This window comes from Lissotriton helveticus, chromosome 8 (genome assembly GCF_964261635.1).
Source record: "Lissotriton helveticus chromosome 8, aLisHel1.1, whole genome shotgun sequence".
NCBI classification, from domain to species: domain Eukaryota; kingdom Metazoa; phylum Chordata; class Amphibia; order Caudata; family Salamandridae; genus Lissotriton; species Lissotriton helveticus.
In genome coordinates this window covers 1,531,511,748-1,531,531,663 of record NC_136069.1, presented here as the reverse complement: position 1 = coordinate 1,531,531,663, position 19,916 = coordinate 1,531,511,748, and the positions used below count along the sequence as shown (strand labels likewise).

Below are 19,916 nucleotides of genomic sequence, written 5' to 3'. Positions count from 1 at the left end.
TTGGGATTTCTGAGAATCAGGTTTATGCTATTGCCCTTAAAGGAAATTAGAATGTACACGTCTGCAACAAATTGTAACAGTTTTGTTGCAGGTCACGTGGCAGGCCATATTAAGATGTGGTGCACAGTCTACTATTGAACCCAAAGAGAGAAAGGCTTATAATTTCGTTTTCTGGTATGGCTAGTATTAGAAAAATAAAGAGATTTACACAATTGTACTGTAAATTACCCAAATAGTGGAAAACTGCAGTATAGATGTAAGCACCACACTCTTTGGACAATTTTGTTTGATACATAGTGGTTGATGACTTGTCAAATGTCAAGGTTTTAGAACACTGAATATTTATAAAGAGTGCACAATCTCTTTTCATATTTAATGTTGTTCTACATTTTTAATATTAATTATAAACATATTTGTAATATTTATTTTTGAATTAAATGTAACTTTATTTTAAATGTAGAACAAAATGAAAAATTGCTTGTGCACCATTAAATTATTTCGAATTAATATGTTAATTAATGGGAATATATTAGAGGTGGGCGAAGAATTCGGCTACGTCAGCGGAGTTCGTGGTGTTTTGCCCACTCTGCGCTCCGCATGGTTTGAGGAGTTCCGAAAAACTTTGCGAAGTGACGCAGAGCGGAGTTTTCTCTCTTTCGCGGCTTGCCATCGGTAAGTTGGTGAGCGCATGTGAAAACAAATCACGCTCTTGACCTCCTCCCAGTGTGATTTGTCATCGCAGGCGGTCGGGACCACTCAGGTTGAGAAATCTGCAATTTCGCTTTGATGAAGCTGCAACTCGAGTAGAATGTCTACTCGAGGTGGCAGAAAGCAGCAGCGTCCTCTGGCGGAGGTGTAGTGCCATTCCCACTGATTTTTAAAGAACAGGACAAACTCCAGGCACTAAAAATCAGTGCGAGTAGTGCGACTTAACAGACTCTGCCACTGGCGGAACTCCGCGGAGCACGCAGAGTTTTCTGGCACTACGCAGAGCTCTGCGGAGTAAAACTCAGCGAACTCGACTCAGGCTTAGAATATATAAAATGTAATTCTTATTTATTCTGAAGTTTACATTTAAATAAAAATCCGACCTAAAGAAAACATTTTTAATGTGCATTCATGGCTATTAAAAATGATATATATAATCAATTGAAAATGATTAAAATATTGTTTTAACACAGTTTATTGTTACATTATTGTTTAAATTCAAAATAGGTTATTAAAATATTTTGTAATTAAACAATATATATGTATTGTTTTTATATATTGTTTAGCATTCATTTACATCAATTTATTATTTTAACTCGCTTAAATATTGTAATTTAATTTAGCATTATTTCCTATAGCGTTATATTTTAGGCCCCTATCTCAATAATTATTTATGGGAGGGAGCTGCCATATATATGGTTGACCATGTGTAGTACTGGACTTACTACTGTTGTTTTTATTTGTGAAAACATGAATATCACAAAGTTGTAATCTTACTCAAGAGTTACCTTTTGTGAATCACGCCTGTTGTATTCAAGTGGTGTTGCAATTAAACAATTTATTGACAATCAATTTACCAATTGTAAAAGCGATGCTAAATATGCGTACCCAGTACTGGTACTCAAACCCATGATATATAAGCAGTCAGCATTTACCTCACTGATAATCGTGCCTAAAACAATACAGCTTTAGTATATAAAGGGTGGATGATACAGAAGGGGTGTATACCACCTACAAGAGGCTTAATGCTGAAAATCAATGCAGAATGAGGTTGGCTCTGCTTAAGAAATTACCCCTTTAAAGCCCTTTTACTAGTATAATTGTTACTTGTATTTATTTTTACATAAAGAGTGTTAACTGTTTCACAAACTCAAGTAGAAGTTGGGACAAGACAATGACTACAAGAGAAACAATAACAAATGATCAGCTTCACATGAGGATAAGGATAATCAAAGTGGATCCAGTATTCTAGAAAATATAAATATAAATGTATTTCTCCATTCTACAAAACCATAAAGTGAGGAAGAGAAAATGTGTGAAGTGTGAGGTGTAGCATCCTGCACTTCCCCAAAGTTTTGGTGAAAGTGATGTGTACAGTGGTTAGGTTCAAGCCCCAAAAAACCTTTGTTAAAATAAAAAAATACATTTTTGTTTGTGATAAATTATGCTGGTTATTGCATCATTTAATAATTTGAATTCTTGTAAAAACAGTTTAAGTACCACTTTAGCTGAGTAATTGCACTGTGCACCCTCAAGGTTAAAATAACACTTAACTAAGGTCCCAAATTACAAGTGGGCCGGGGCAGGGGTGGGGTATATAATGCAGCCAGTAAATACCATAATGGTGAAACATTTAACAGTGCAGTAAGTACCTCCTGTTAAAAGAATTCCGAAGAAAAATTAAAAATTACATGCATGATTTGTGTGGAGCATACATAAAATGGAACATATCAGAATGTACATGGTATGTTTACCCCGTAAATAGTAGGCAATGCAGTGTTTGCTGCACAAATTATAATTCCAAACCGTGCACTAACAGGGTTCTGAGCAGGGATTGGAATTTAGACCCACTCTAAGAATTATTTGTAAATTCCAATCCCTGTGTGATTTTGCAAAAAATGGGTTTTCACTTCTTTGGGGAAGGTGATATGGTTTTGAGCTGGCGTTTTAATAGAGTTTCCTAGTGTCAGGTCATCTTGTGAGAGTAGATGCCTTCTGCCTGAGATTGCTGTGATTTACTCCCTGCATTTGCCCATAACCACTCATACAATTCGGATTCTGCCTACACTCCCTCTTCCAATGCCCAATCTTATAACAGAAATAACAAGCTGTAGACTTCTTCAATGTTGCAATGTTTATACCAGAATTCAAATTAATCGGAATGCCTCCATCTCTACCCTGCGAAACATAACTCCTCTGTGAGCAGCCTGTCCTCCTGCTTGAAAACCAACACCTTGCATTCCATTAGTATTTCCTCGAAGTGACTGATTCTGAAATCAATTGTTAGCCAGCCTTTTCTGTGTTAGCATAAGTTAAGTCTTTTCTGCTACATTTCTTGTTGATCACTACAGTATTTCGCATACCTTAGATGGGGTCTAAACGGGTTATTAGTTAAATGTATTGCTAGTCTCTTTAAAGCACTATATTGATGTCCCCATTACCAGGTCTCCCTTCGTGGGGCTGGTAACAGCAGATCTGAGCTTCATCGGAATTATAAGTTTTTTGCTTTCGCATGGGAAATTCGGCCTCTGAAAGCAGCTGAAATCTATGCGTGAAGGTGCAACAAAAAATGAAGAATTGCTGCGAAATCTTACCCAGAATTACTGATTCAGCAAATAATTCTTAATTCTTAACAGACCCTTCCAGATCAACTCCTAATGGATACCTCCTAATTGGCCAGATTTTCACCACCTCTGGAGTTACTTGTTCCCCTGGTATTGTTAACTCTAGGGTAAAGGTACATCCCACCTATTTTCTAGGCCACTCGTAATGTTGGCCTGAAATTACGTTAAAAGAGTTATTTTGATTGAGTACAGCGGAGTCCATTCAATTCATCCTAAATGGATTGCCAGATTTTTTTCTCCTGATTATAGTTTCACAACAATGTTTTTTCTAGGTTACTCAAGTGTCTCGTGTTTGAGAGTTCTTGTTTGCTGTCTACCATGGCTGAGATTTGTGTATGTTTTCTCAAGAAGAAAATATTGTGGTGTGTAGGGGTGGTGAATGAGCTTGTCTATCCCACATCTAAGTAATCAGATCAACACAACAAATACTTATGTACCTGAGTGCAAACCTATTCGTATCCTGACGGGCACATCTGGCATGTGTCTCATCTGAAAGGATCCCACAGAGCAGAGGATATCAAGAGACATATTTGCTATTTCAGCAGCATGTTTATTTCCGTTTCGTTTTGGAAGGCCTGATGCTACCATATAGGCATCACCAATAGTTTCCACCTGGAAAAGGAAGATAGGGTAAGCAAATTAGCAAATTACATTATTTCACAAATAGCTACAGTTTTTGGTTTAAAATCAAACTACAAATAATATTTTTATGTTACCTGGACTTTCATTAAAATGTAATATCAAAACAATAAACAACACCTGCCTCTTAGAGATATTGTCTGTGTCTTATGGTAGCAGCAGTTAATTAACACCCTCTATTACCTACTGTGTCTCTCCTGCCAACTAATCTGGACCAGTGTTAAATGCAAAGGAGCATAAAAAAGGAAAAGGGCAATTAACAGCTGTTAACATCTGATGACAGGTAGCCAGTATTAGCACTAGTAGTTAATACAGGAAGATACATTTCTCACTGTTCCTGTGTAGTTCATGTAATCGGTTTATACTCTCACTGAGGTAGGAATGCACACAAATGGCAGCACCAAATGCAAATGCCCTAAGCTTTCTGCTGGCTGAGCCAATCTCTGCAATTCATACATGGTGCGAGATTATTGACAGGCTCTGCTCCCAGGCCACTAGATATGTAAAAATATTGTAAATGGTGAAGTAAATGTTACCAAGCTTATTCCCGGCCATGCTTTTCTTGGCCCCCGGAAGCTTGTTTCCTTCCCAGTGTAAGAATTGGCTTTTGTAGTCTGGTCTGCCCTGTTCCCATGATGCACTGGGCCAGGGACAGACTAATTTGCATACAGCCAGGTTCTGAAACTGGGATGGTGCAATGAGCTAAAAAACGGTGTTGGATCTAGCCCTGATCTCTTGACTGGGTGAGAGTATTCTGCTTAATTCAGAGACTCTGTCCATCACCACCCCTTGTTGTAAATATTTCTTTTTATGAGGGCGGACCTTGACTAGATGTCATTAGCTTGAATCCTAAGAAACCCATGTACTTTTTATTTAAAAAATTCTGAAGTTTGGCATCCCACTTAACTTCACTCCCTAGGCATCCAGGTTTGGCTTTCTGGACAGGTCATTTCAGGTTTTCATAAGGGAGCCTCTGAATAAAAATATTTTGTCGAAGACCAACAGCAAGCGTTCATCATGTCCATCCCCATTCTCCTCCAGGCGTCCTTTGCAGTTGTACCTGCTCTTGCAAAGGCTGGTGTAGATTGTATAAGCAACCAGGAGAGAATGGTTCAGTTCTAGTGTGGGGTCAGGAGATACAGTTTTACTTGTGCTGCATCTTCCTACCACAGGGAAGAAAGACAAGAGCAAGTGAGATCAAACACCTTCTCTTTTACTGCACCACTTTGGTTACAAATGTTAATAGAAACGCTAATCTAACTTCAATACTGTGCCGAAATATATCAGATTTAATTGAGATAATTGAGATATAAATATGACGAATATAAGTTAGGCAGACATAAATAGAGCTCTTTGTGAATACGCATATGGTTGCTAGCTGTGAATATGATTGCAAGTTGATTCTCTCTACCAGACTGTAGCTCTCCATTGCTTGTCGGTGTCGGACATTTGCTGTGGTTTGCGGCTGCTGACAGTGAGTTATTCATGGACTATTTACTGCAAAGATTCTGAACAGCCAGGTCCCTCAAGAAACTGGAGACTTGCAGACTGGCCTCCAGTTGGACCTCTTACCCCTGCTTACTCCCTTGCTTTCAGGTCCAGAAAGGAATGGATATGCCCAGATGTGGGTCCTATGCTCACCATGCCACTGAAGTCAAGCTAGCCTGGCTGATGAGGGGTGAAACCCATGATGCTTGCTTCCCGTCCAGGGAGGACCTGGCTTGGCAGTTCGGGCTGGACTGTTCCCATGGGAACAGGGTCAAGATTGATTTGCAAATGGCTGGGTTCAAACTGGAATGACATGGGGAGCAAAAAACAATAGATTTAGGCCCAGATCTCTGTACTAGGGTGAATGTTTGACATTGTTCAACATTCTGTCCATCAATTGTTCTATTTGCATTTGTTACTCCCCATGTTGCAGGCACAATGTGATGCTGGGCTAAATTTGCTATCTTGGATGCTTGTATTTAGGACAAGGTAGGGCCTTTCTCTCTTCCTGGCAGTCCAGTAGCCAAAATGGGTGTTTGTAAAAGGGATCAATCCTTAGAGCAAACAACATGCTTGGTGATGCTTATGGAGGCAGCGGATGGAAAGCAGTACCCAAGGCAGCAGCAGGTACTGAGTTACATCAAGGAGTAGTGAGAACAGAGTTCACTTTGTACAGACCAGGAGAATGTTGGTGGGTTACATACATATTACAGAAACACATATGAGATTCAGCAACCTGGATAAACCAGTGCTTAGTTTGTACAGGTTTTTCCAGTGATCAGCACCAGCACTTATTCCTTAACACCAAAAAAAGAAGAGTGGTTGCAGGATCTTCTTAACTGAGATAAAAAAGAGGGTACAGTCTTTAAGAAGTTGATTTTAGGACATAATTCATAATGGATAAAACCCAGAGGGGAAAGGGTAGGAAATATACTTCAATCAAAAAATATTTCATCATATAGTTATTCCCTCCATCAACTATGTAAGGCTGAATAGTTAACGTTATAAATAGGCATGTCTTTTTTACCAAGTTGTGCTACAACATCTTTGGCTATTTTAAAGGTGAAAAATAGAAACTTCTAAGGAATACACAATTAAAAGTGTTGCAGTCTAGTGCAGAGTTCTCTATTAAATACAAAAGATCTAAGGAGTTTATCCTCAAATACAAAATTAAATATTGGCGTTGTTTGAACAATCGCTGACAAATTATTTAATCCATATTGGATATTGACATTTGGCTAACATCAATGAAAAAGCCCAATGATAACAGTCCTACAAGAAAATAGAGATTAGATATAAACATTCAGCAATATGGCATCTGCTACAAGTTACTTTCTATCAGAGCTCACATTAAGGCATTAAATAAAACAAATACAGACTTCCGGATACCTAGAAGAGAATATGGGGATAGCATAGAACACTGCCCGTATAGGCTTTCATCCCCTAAGCCCTGCCCTCCAACCCAGACCATTTTTAAAATGGCTATGCTAAACTGTCGATCCCTACCCAGGCACGCTCAGGAAGTCTATATGCTCCTAGAGGAACATAATCTGGAGATACTGTTTCTAACAGAAACTTGGCTGTCATCAGACTCTGACCCGGACATAGTTCAGGCATTGCCGCCGGGTTTTTTAAAACAACACTGGGACCGAGTCAAAGGGAGGGGAGGAGGGATAGCCATAATCTAAAGAGACAATCTCTCTTGCCGGCTTCACGGCAGTCCTCTTGCTGACTGTGAAAACGTCCATTTCGCAATCCAAATTTCCCCATGTAAATCTCTTTCGGGAGTCTTAATTTACCGACCCCCAGGGGCGATGGGACAATTCTGCAGCTCCCTTGTGGAAACGTCAATGTCTATGGCTGGTACACTCCCCAACTTTATGATCTTGGGGGATTTAAATATCCACTTCGACAACAGGGGTGACAGCCGAGCCTCTGAACTACTAGCAGACCTAGCATCTCATCAACTACACCTGGGGAGCCACATATCTACCCACTCTGAGGGGCACTTGCTGGACCCCATTTTTTCAAACATCTCGGATCTTAAAGTAAGGGCACCAATTCAGATACCGTGGTCCGACCACATGCTCATTCCATTTAGCTGGTGGATTCCGACCACGTCCTGCCCCAGGTTAGCTCCCTGCAGGCCAACACGCCCTTGGTCTAAACTTGACCCTGATAAATGGAAGCATGCACTAGAGCTTCTCTCCCCCTCCTCGAAATAGAACCCAAAGATCTGGACACCACATTCGCTGTATGGATCGAAAACTCTTTGAACACAGTCCTTCCAAAAAATCTCCCCTAAACCACGGGAAAAAACCACCTTGTCCTGCTTTACAAAGGAAGTGCGTATCCTGAAAAAACTCTGTAAAAAGCCGAAGGAGCTTGGAGGAAGGACTACGACCCTAACAGTAAGAAGGAATATAAACATAATATTCTGAACTACAAGAAGGCCCTCCAAGCGGCGCAAGCAGTGTTCTTCGAAGAGAGGATAAGTGCAGCCTCTAGCTCATCGAGAGAAACCTTCCAAATCATAAAGAAACTCCTAAAAACCTCGGAGCCCCATCACCTGGTAGACCCTTCGGAAAACCGATGTAATGAACTAGCAAAATTCTTTGAGCAAAAAATCCAAAATATTTTGAAACAACTCCCCCCCATAATCCGGTCAACCCACTGGACCCGCCCTTGACACTGTCACAGGATCCTAAGACGGGACTGGATGCGTTCACTCCGATTACTGAGGACACCCTCTTGCCTATTTTTCAACCAATCAAGAGTGGTTCGCCGCTAGATCCAGCCCCAGTGAAGGCATTGAAACTTGTTACATCCACCATTCTTGCCCCAATGGTGAACGTAATAAACTCCTCCCTCTCGCAGGGCATTGTCCCCCCGAATTGGAAGAAGGCTGTGGTTAAGGCCTTATTAAAAAAGCCGAATCTAGACCCACTGGATCTAAACAACTTTAGGCCAATCTCCCTTCTGCCAAGTACCAGCAAGGTGGCTGAAAAATTAATCAACGGCCAGCTGTCTAATTATCTGGAATCAAACAAATTACTCATGCCCTCACAGATGGGTTTTCGCCAGGGTCAGGGCACAGAGACAGCGATGGTTGCGGTAGTCGAGGAGGCCAGGAAGATCATTGACGCAGAAGGATCAGTGGCAGTGATCCTCCTCGATCTGAGTGCGGCCTTCGATACCGTTAACCATCATACGCTGGTCCAACGGCTCAGGGAACTGGGCATCTCCGGACTTGCATTGTCCTGGCTGAGATTTTTTTACACAACCGCTTCTTCCAGGTGGCAGAGGGCAATTACATCTCCAAAGTGACCCCGATACACTGCGGAGTTCCGCAGGGCTCTTCATTGAGCCCTACGCTTTTTAACGTATACATGTCTCCCCTGGAAAAAATTGTCACTTCCCATGGAATTAAACTGCTGACCTATGCTGACGACACTCAGCTCGTTGTATCCCTTAATCAAAAGAACAACACTGCCACCGACTTGCATTCCTGCCTTAGGGATATAACTAGCTGGATGGACAAGTCCCAGCTAAAATTGAACAAAACAGAGATCCTGGTCATGGGCAAGCAGACCCATTATTGTCCAGAGACCCTGTGGCCTCCCCTGTATGGGTACTCCCCCCATCCCAAAAGCTGACATTAAAAGCCTTGGGATCTGGTTGGATCAAGATCTTACACTCAGTACTCAAGCAAGGAAAACGATCGGAACCTGTCATGGTCTCCTTCATACTGCCCGTAAAATCTTACCCCTGCTCCCCTTTCAGTCCAGGAAACTCCTGGTTCAGGGATTGATATTGTCCAGATTGGATTATGGAAATGCCCTTTACCTTGGGGTACCAAAGAAAGTGACAGCTAAACTGCAGGTCGTGCAAAACACTGCGGCCTGGATCCTCACAGGCACCAACAATCGTTGTTCGGCCAAACCGGCCCTTACAGCACTTCACTGGCTGCCAATACAGGAAAGAGTATACTTTAAAGCTCTTTGTATAACTCACAAAATCTTACATGGCAAGGCCCCACCCATTCTTAAAGACCTTATTGCTCCTTACACAGAACCCTTCGGTCTATGAACCTCCATCTGACCCTGACACCTAGGATTAAGAGAGCTCGAGCTGGAGGCCGCCTTTTTTCTTATAATGTTTCCAAACTGTGGAACTCACTCCCTTTGGAAATTCGTGCTCAGCCCAATATAGCCTCCTTCTGTAAACTTCTAAAAACCTGGCTGTTCCCCTAATTCTCCTCATGTGTCCATGCCTGTTCTTATCATCAGCGCTGGGACGCTCACGGGCAGCCATGCGCTCTAGAAATCCGTAAACATAAACATAAACATAGGCCATCTATCAGCTGCTAAAATTCACTCATGCCTACCTTCCCAAAAGGTGCTTGAAATTATATAAACAAAGGGAATATGATTACTATTGATATTGCAGTCAAATTTCCGGAATATTATATACTTCACCCACAAAGGACTATTACCTGTGGGAGGGTATACATATTGAGAGCTATCTACAACAGAGAAAACTACCCAGGCTTACACCATAGCGGCAGGAAGAAATCACTTAAACAATATCACTATAAGAACTTATCGACGCAATTAAAAGCATCCTTCAGGGAAAGCTTTAGGTACAGACTCCATGCTAAAGTCAAACATATAAAGTATTGATCCTGGAGCTTTCCTCACTCATTCTTCAATCAATGAATGAGATGATAGGGGACCTTTCCCAGAATCCTGAAAATGGACACCCATTATAGCCTTTTCTAAGAAGGAAATACAAATCAGTTGTTCTTGTTAATCATATAGACCATTATCCTTAATATCTGTGGACTCTAAAATTTACACCAGAATATTAGCATATTGGATCAACCAAATAATTGCTAGTTTAGTCACTTCCTAGTGACATGGCTTTATACCATGCAGAGATACCACATCACTTACCAATGTAGCTGCATAAAGAATTGATAGGGTAGAATCTACATGACACCCCTAATCACTAATTTCCTTGGGTGCCAAGAAGAATATATATTCCTTTGGGGGTTATGCACCAGTCTGGGGTTCCATAAATGGTAATTAAATGGATACAAAGAATTTATCAAAACCCAGTTGGTAGGCTAACTATCAATAGAGTCACTTCCAACATATTCTCTATTGCTGAAGGTATCCATCAGGGATGCCCATTCTCTCCTTGTTTTTTTATGCTTTCTACATGGAACCATTCTTAAGAAATGTTTATATCCTAGTATTGAGCCAATAAGACTCCCCCAACTGGAAGTTAAAGTATTATAGCAGTTTTTCTTAACTTTTTGACTTCTGAGAACCCCTACTATATCACTACTGGAAGCTAGGGACACTCAAGCCTTTTTTCCCCATATCGTTCTGAAGTCCTCCATTTTCATGTTCCACACACCCTTGCTTTCTTCTTTTACACCCTCTTTTTACTCTCTACCTCTGAATGTACTTCGTGCATCTCACTCACTTCACTACCCCCACACACAACAGCACAGAACACAACTATTCAACTGTAAACACTTTGACCCTGACAATATTACAGGAGCTTTGTACTTTCCTTAAACAGTTTCTCATATAATCTCAATTGGCACATGCCACCCTTGCTCTGTGCACTTAGCAGAGAGGCAATGCGTGGATTCTTAAGTATGGTCTGTTAGACCCACCCAGCCACAACCTAAACTCACAGAGAAACCTACAAGATATCTAGGCCTCAGCACACACAATGCAAGATTGATATGATGTATCTCTTCTCTTCCAAAGACACTTCGATCAATAACTCTCTTAGCCAAGTTCCCCACCAGGCATACCCTCCCTGACCCCAGGTCCTATTCCTGTTTGTTCATGGCACCCACAAGAGCTACCATAGCACTCTGTCTCAATTTTTTAAATATGTATTACATATTAGTGTAACCCTAATCACTTCAACTTTTCTTAATATGTAACCGTGAGTGAATTTGTAACCTATTAATCTGTCACTCTCACCACGAGTACTTGTTGTACATATTTGTAATGTTAACTACTATCACGTCACTCTTGTTTATGTAATTCACTTTGCTCTATTATAAAGTGCTCTGACACCTCTGGGTAAAGTACAAGCTATATAAAAGTGCATAGGAACACAATGAGCTGGAAAAACCAAATACTTTAGGGAAGTACATTATTTAAATGGTGAGAATTTAATAATTATGAGAAATGTAAACATGTTTTACTTCTCACATGTATGACCTCGTTTTGATTTAATATTACTGCTGACCTTTATCCCCAGTTTCCCCAGACAGCTTGGGCTAGCACTACACACTCTAGCCCGCCGATGCTCTTGGAATGTGGTTAGGCTAGGAACAACTGTTTTAGAATATGTAAGTGATGTTTTAATTCTCACTTCCGAATCTAATATAACATTATTTGTAATGGGAGAGGCAGATTTGGAACTAAGGCAGAATACAGGTTAAGTCATGATAAAGCAGGGGTTTTAAATATGCAATTTATTCATTGGTATGAACTGTATGTAGTAAGTATGCTGAAAAATGTGGGAGTCAGACTTGCTCAGAAGTATAATGCATTAAGGGATGCCAATTACAAGAGAATCCTTAGAGACATCCCCCAAATGCCTAATAAATAGGAAGGGTTAACCATTTCAATTTTAGACAGTTATTATTTAACCTAAAATAGTTTATTATTTACGGTTGTAGTCATATATCTCTGGCCCTCGTTTAAAAGAAAAAAAAGAGAACAGATGCTTATACTAATTTCTGTTATTTGAGGAGATAAAAAATCCCAGAAGCACTTTCGGATATCTACCTACACCTCATGGTAGCTTGGAGGGGGTGGGTCTTTTCTTAATTTTCTATACTTTTACTAAGCTGCTCTATGCAAAACAATTACAAAATTGACTAAGAAACAAGATAGCAACCATGTTCATTGAGGCTATTATGAATAAATCACCAAATCCGGTGCTATTTCCAATTTCTGATCCCATGAAACACAACAAACATGTTAAAACTAAAAGTTCTGTAGAACTTGGTAAAGTATGGGCTGATATATTGAACTACTTCCAAGGTCCAAAGTATCATTTTTAGACCCCCGTTTGGGTTAATATAAATACCTATTTGTGTATACTGAAGGCTTCCCCTTGGGTCAAAATATAATTTCTGTACCCGCTATATTTGGCTGGCTATCTAGAATTCTTTCAAGAGATTAAGGATTAAGGAGAAGTCTAGGGGATGTTTATGGATGTTTGCAGATTTTAGCACATTTAAACAAAATTAGGAAATAATGGCTCCAGACTTTCTACCAATTGTACTTGTAAGTCTGATAGAAAATGATCCACAAAGGATCTTGTAGTTCTACCATATTTCTTGAGCAAATCAGATACTTATTGGGTCTCAAAAGTGGTCAACCTAGTAGAGTTACCCAATAACTATTTTTGTAATTAATAGATATGGGATGTTCAGTAGTCGGAAATGCTCAAAAGCTAACCAAGCACTATTACAATCTATTTGATGTTTACATCACACCACTCAAGAAAGTCAAATAGAATTTGGATAAAATAACCTTTTGCTCTAGATTTAGATCAGAAGAAACAGACCAGGTAAATTTGTTCGATGAATGTCCAATATTAAGACCCTATGAGGAAGATGATTTTCATAAAACTTTAGACATAGCAGTTTTCAGAGGGACCATAACTCTTTGCTTTCATAAGGTAATTAAGGATAAGTTTACTATTTTGTCTATATGGATTGCACATGTACACATGGCTCACTAATGGAAGAGTAATACGTTACTGGATATTATTTTATGAGCTCAGGAACTATTGGACATTAATACCTGGACAGATAACTTAATACAGATACATCTATGAAGTGATATAAACGCCTATTGAGTCAGCTTCTCATCATAAATTCATTGTGGACAATTAGGGAAGTGGAAATGGAAACTGGGACTACAAGTGACTCATGTTATAATGGCAATTTAATAAATATGCATGGGAAAATGTATTGGTAAAATAAGAACTTAGGGCTTAGTGAGTAAAAAAATGAAGAGTAGGTAAATGTGCAGCAGTAGTGTTAATGAATATGGGTTATTATGATAGGGGGTGAATCAACACCTATAGAATATAAATGCATTAACGAAAATGGAGAAGAACCCTACATGGAAGTAGCAAGAGATTGGAAAACATACAGAGAAATATACATTTGCAAAGGGGTGGACTACAATTAAGATAACGATAAAACCATATTAGATAGTGGAATATCAAAAAATACCAATAATGTACAGGATCCCAAAGATGCATAAAAGCATGAAAGATCCACCATTTCACCACATGGAAGAGGGGACTGATGTGCTTTTCAACCATTGGCAACATACTTTGACTAAATACTTTGACTATTATTTGCTTCCGATTATGAGAGGGATAGATTTCTATGTACAGACAGCAAATGGTTTCCAGGCAGTATAAGAAGCATTGGTACACATAGCTATGCCTAGATGTAATACTTTTTTTTGATGCACCGTTTATAAATAGTTGTCGTATACAATTACTGTATGTGGCAAGATAATTATGTTGTTTACAAATAACAGGAGTGCCAACTGGGTCTAGCATTGCTTCCTCAATGAAGAGAATATATCTATGAAGGACTAAGAGAAAGGACATATTTTACAAAATATAAAATGGAAGATCGGACAATGATGTTTTGGAAGTTACATTGATGACCTATTTTAATGTTGTTGGAACCACAAATCAATGGCAGAATAACATTGAATATATTGAATAGAGCATATCATTGAAGCACAACTTAATACAATACCATCAATAATTTGATTTTTTTGATTTTTATCAAATGTTGACAGGAACAATTAATTCATTTAATTGTCAAAAATGTTCAGAGGATTACAAAGTACATGTTCTGCTCTACTTACCGATTTACAACAGTTAGGATTGTGATGTGAAACAAGTGATTAACAGTGAGGTGTTATTACCGACTAGCTAATATGGGGTATACATGATATGATTTGTCCAAATTGATGTTGATTATGATACGAACCTTTAACTTTTCCACACAGCATATCCACATGACCAGCTTAAAGATCTATGAATTTTAGCCTCAACAATGTAATATCTTTGGCTACATGAGTATTTTGTATCCTAGGTGAAATTAGTGATCAGATGGATCTAAATGTCTAATCTCCTGTGGACTTCTGACCAAACCTCCAAGAAGTACTAGTTCAATCTCTTGTTGTGAATGGCCTATTGTGAATGGTATGGGAATAAATGGATTACTCCATAATTAGATGGGATCTTGTAGCTAAAGTTGGTGGTATGTAGCAGTGATCCACAGGGATTTTAATGACAACTTTTGAGTACCAATCCTTTATTGATTGACTCCTTCTTAAAACTAAACACGTCATCTTCTCCTACATCTGGCATCATATATCACACTATTATGTGCCTAATTACAATTGCGGTCGCACAAGCAGCCGACCACACGAGAGACCACCCGACATGTAGGCAGCAGTTCCACCCACCATATTATGATACAACTGCCATATAGGTGGTCGGAAACATGCAGTTTTCTATTGCCACTTGTGCTGTGGCCAGGAAAAGCCCACAGTAGAGAAATGCATGTTTGCAAATTTCCATGCACTGTGTGCCGGGCACCATGCGGTGCCTGGCACATGGTGCATGGATGTTTGGGGGGCACCACATGTGCCCCCTGGCCACATAGCAGTGGCTCACAGGGGATGGGGCCATTGCTAGGGACCCCCAAAGTCCCTATATGATAGTCTTTCCATGGCTTTGGGACCGTCATGAAAAGGCTGTAGGAAATGGACATCGTAATCCCTATGCTTTTACTGTAGGGATTACTGTCGATCGCCGCCCTGACAGACTCCTTGTGCCTCTTGGAGGCGACAATCTTTTCCACTGACTGTTGCACACTGACCTCCGGTATGTTAATCCGGCGGTTGGACCGTTGTCCTGGATGTTGGGCGAACCAACATCAACAGCCTGTCGGAGGCGGTCCACTCGACATCATAATGAGGGCATATGTATTAAAATTCCATGTTCCTTCAAAGATGTATTGAGCATTTCCTACACCAGCTTATTTGACTTAACAGTACTGTTTTTGTGTGATTTTAACTTATACCAGGGTGAAATTAATGATACTATTATCAATTTAAAGTCCCCTTCCTTGTGAACAGTGATCTTGCTCAGCATTACACCAAAGCGGCAGACTAAAAAATTTACCCTGAATCTAAATAAATAAACAAAAACCTTATCATTACTAATGACCCAAATCTGCTTTACTTGTGTGACAACTGGCAAATCTCTCTTTATGGCTGTTCCATGAATAAAGCGACCTAAAAAGGGATGACGGTTCAGAGACATCAAAGTCATTGAATTAAATATTCTAATATTAAATACCCCCAGAAAATCACCTCATTACTACAGTCAGATATATAATGGATGAATTATTCAATGCCTTACTACCTTTCAAAGGATTTGGAAAACCGAAGTAATTGCAAAATCTCCATTTATATGGTTTGCTGGAAGCTGTTAAAGGTCCTAATGATCTTCAACTTCGAAAGAAATTCCTTCCAGACCTGCTTGATTTTCCTAGTTCCCCTCCTCTTACTTTGCAACATGCTCATCATCTAGGAAGACTCAATCCTCAATCATAGAAACCTAGAGGCATCATTTTGTTTTTATTTTTTAATTTACAGATCTTCCTTGGGTTTTGAAAGCAGCTAAAGATAAAAAAGAATGATATGGTCCTTCCATAACGCATTAATATCCTAGGATCTTTCTACTGCAATCAAAGACAGATGCAAGGAATTCCTCGCCTTGAGACTTCAGACGAGTCACTTGAAAATTTGCAATTAAATTCTTCATCGTTGCTCATGCAAGATAACCCAGATGGAATTATTACATTTTTTGATGATCCTGTCAAACAATAAGTATTTTTTAAAAATATTATCTCAAATGCAATGGACACTACTGTCTTGAAATCTTACGATGCTCTTTGGTTTGCTTCTCTTCTAAATGGCTTTATTCTTTTTACTGTTTTTAATTATTTAGCACTGCTCTGTTATTAGTCTTGTCATGGTGTTGACTCATTTCATTTGCTTTTTGACAATTTGCCCGTTCAGAGCTGGATACTTATCCCTGACCTGCTTTTTATTTTCTTCTCCTATGTATTTAACTTTCTCACTTCAATCTCACCTTTCTTATTTCTTTTCCTGAGTGCTTTTTTGACATTTGATTTTTACTACTCTCAATTGTATTTCCCTTGTTTTGCATAGTCAAAATTGGTGTTATGTCTTTTCCCTTTTTTTGCAGATTGTCATCCTTGTTCCTGTATTTATTTCTTCTTGAGTCCAGTATGTTTGTCTCGTGGAATGTTTGTTTGCTTGGCAACCCAGTCACAAGACAAAAAGTACTCGGCTTGCTTTAACCACGCATATTCGTGGTGAAAGCAATCAGCGTTCTAGCTGTTGTTCTACTGAGGAGAGGAACCGGAAGGAACATTGCAGGAAGGACTGGGACGTGGCATGGTAAGTTGAGCTGGGGGTAGAATTTAGGGGTGTAGACGGTTTTAGGGCTCAGCACGTGGGCTGGGACAGGGTTGCTTTTAGGGCAGGGGGTTGAGTTTTGGGGCTCAGGGTAGGGGGGTGACAGGTTTTAGGGCAGGAGACAGTTTTTAGGGCTCAGGGCAGAGGGGCTTAGTTTTTGGTCGTTTTTAGGACAGGGGACAGTGTTTTGGGGCCCAGGGCAGAGGGCAATTGTGGGGCGGGGTGCTGAGGTGAGGGTAATTTTTTGGGCTGGATGCTGGGTTTTAGGTCTCAGGGTAGTGGATCGGGGAAGTTACTACGACTGGGGGGTAGAAAATAAAAAGGAAGGACGAATTTTTGGGCTCAGGGCGGGTGGGGGCTGGGGTTGGATCTTTACCACACACATACCTTTACCAAACATGCCTCTAAAACAAAATTAATTGTAAAGGCATGTGTGGTGAAGACACAGTCGCTGTAAAGACTGCATGGTTAAGGCTGTATGGTTTAAGCAGGTGTGGTTGTGTTATACAACCAAGGTACTCTCTCATTTATCTAGACTAGAAACTAAAATTGCCATTTTACATGAAAAAACTGCAATGCCTCTGAATCTGTTAAATTGAAGAGACAATGGGCTGGTCAAGCTTTTTTTCCTCTCCAGCTACTGATCGTAAGGGTGGGGCTGCCATTCTTTGCCATGAAGCTTTGCACCTAAATGTCGTTTCTGCAAAATATTCCTTATACTTAATTACCTCTGGAATACTACATTCCCTCTAATCAAGTCAGGGTTCTATTAATATAGTGCTTTGATTTCATATTGTGTACATTTCGTTTTACAATTTCTTGAAAAAGACTAAGAGTCAAAGGAAATCTTATTTTTATGAGGCTTGGTGCTGAAAAAGAACATGGTTGATGCTGTTGTTTCGTCATTGTTCTGAAGCAAGAGAAAAAAACAGCAAACCAAAATGACCCTTCTACAAAATGATGTTCCATACAAGAGAAAAATAATCTCAAAAACGGAGGCTGCCTCAGGCAAAGGTTCTATAAATACTGATCGGAATATAACATAGGTCAGGTGACTCATTTCTGGCTAGAAGAATATAGAGTTGTTTGCGTTCTCTTACCTTGTAAACATCGTGATTGCCAAGCACGGCATCGAACAGAGTGTACAAGTCATTCAAGAGGTCGACGACCTCGATGGGTTCACTGAGAGCGGAGATCGTCGTGAATCCAACGATGTCACTAAAGTAGATCGTGACTTGATCAAAATATTCGGGCTCCACTGTGGCCCCTGTTTTCAGAGCTTCGGCTACGGATCTGAAAGCGAGAAGGCAGCGAAGCAAGAACTAGGTAAAGTGGTACATTCCATTTTTATTGTAATAAGCATAGTATATATATTGTCGACTTCTAGGGGTTGCTTGAACGTATAAAATGCTTGTAAAAACTATGGGGCATATTTTCAACACGCTATCACCACGGGAACAGCATTAAGCCACTTAACATGGCTTAATGCTGCCTTGTACATAAGGTACCCTTTCACGCTAACTAAGCGCAAAAGGGCCGTGCACTGGGTGTTGTGGTGGGCATTTCACCGCAACACCCATTGTATTTGATGCTGCCCCCTATGTACAAGGATGGCATACATAGGAGGCAGCACCAAAATTAAGATCAGGAAAATCCTGGTCTTAAGCAGGTGAAACAAGGAGAAATTGATTATTTCTCCTCGTTTTTGCTTTTTCCCTATGTGCGGCCTTGTGCAGCAAAATGCCATGGTTTGTGTATGTACAGGAAGGTGTTCCTACCTGTAAGTGAACAAACCTTTTAAAAATATGCCATTTTGTAAATTTCATGTGCTGCATGAAGCAGCACACATGAAAGTTACAAAATGGCATTTTAGGATTGTTTATGTGCAGTAAGCTGCCTGCGTTGGCACTAGCTGTTAAACATAGCACCATCGCAGGGGGAAAAGCAAGGCTGAACCACATTCTTGTAAATATGGTGCAGCCTTGCGTTTCCGAAGTGGCGGAGCGTGTCGTTAAGCCAAAGAGGCTAACTACACACTCCGCCACTTAATTGTACATATCCCCTAATAGATTGTACAACATCAACACCTACAGAGGAACATTGGGTGCAAAACTCATCGGAGGTTCAGGCTATACACAATTTATATTAATGAGATACATTTACAAGAAATAGAGGTTATTAGGGTTTATTTACAAATACATTTTATACTGAAAATCTGACAGCATGCACCAGTGCCTGTAGGTCTGCCTGACAGAAGCAAAGTTCCAACACAGAATGGAAGCAAACAGTTAAACTGAGATCAACACCTAAAGGAACATAAACAAAATGAAAACATGGAAATTAAAACAATGGGGCATACGTACAAGCCCCTATCGCCACCACATTGTCACCTATATTGACGTTGTCGTGGCGATAGTGCCTGCTCCTTATTTACAAGGCAGCATTAAGCCACTTAACGTGGCATAACGCTGCCTTGTACATAAGGCCCCCTTTCCCGCTATGGTTAGCGTGAAAGGGGTGGGCAGTGGTTGTTGCGGTGGGCGTTCCACCGAAAGACCCATTAATTTTGACGCTGCCCCCTATGTACAGGGGTGGCATAAATAGGAGGCACCGCCAAAATTAAGACCAGGTGTAAACTAGTCTTAAGATGGCGAGACAAGGAGAAATGGATTATTTCTCCTTGTTTTTGCTTTTTCCATGTGTGCTGCCTTGTGCAGCACACATGGAAAAAGAAAATGCCATTGTTTGTTTATGTGCAGGAAGGTGCCCCTTCCTGTACATAAACAACATTTTAAAAAATGGACATTTTGTCACTTTCATGTGTGCTGCATGAAGCCGCATGCATGAAAGTGACAGAATGGCA

The 19,916-nt window shown here is 40.1% G+C and overlaps 1 protein-coding gene across 1 annotated transcript in view; it reads right to left on the bottom strand.

Moving 5' to 3' along the window:
• LOC144772039 (retinal guanylyl cyclase 2-like) overlaps window positions 1-19,916 on the bottom strand; it is a 590,168-nt gene that overhangs the window by 127,901 nt on the left and 442,351 nt on the right. The window contains exons 13-14 of the mRNA XM_078656243.1: window positions 18,154-18,346; window positions 3,770-3,944 (exon numbers count right to left, since the gene is read on the bottom strand). Coding sequence (XP_078512369.1) covers window positions 3,770-3,944; window positions 18,154-18,346 — 368 coding nt within the window. The remainder of the gene's footprint in view (window positions 1-3,769; window positions 3,945-18,153; window positions 18,347-19,916) is intronic.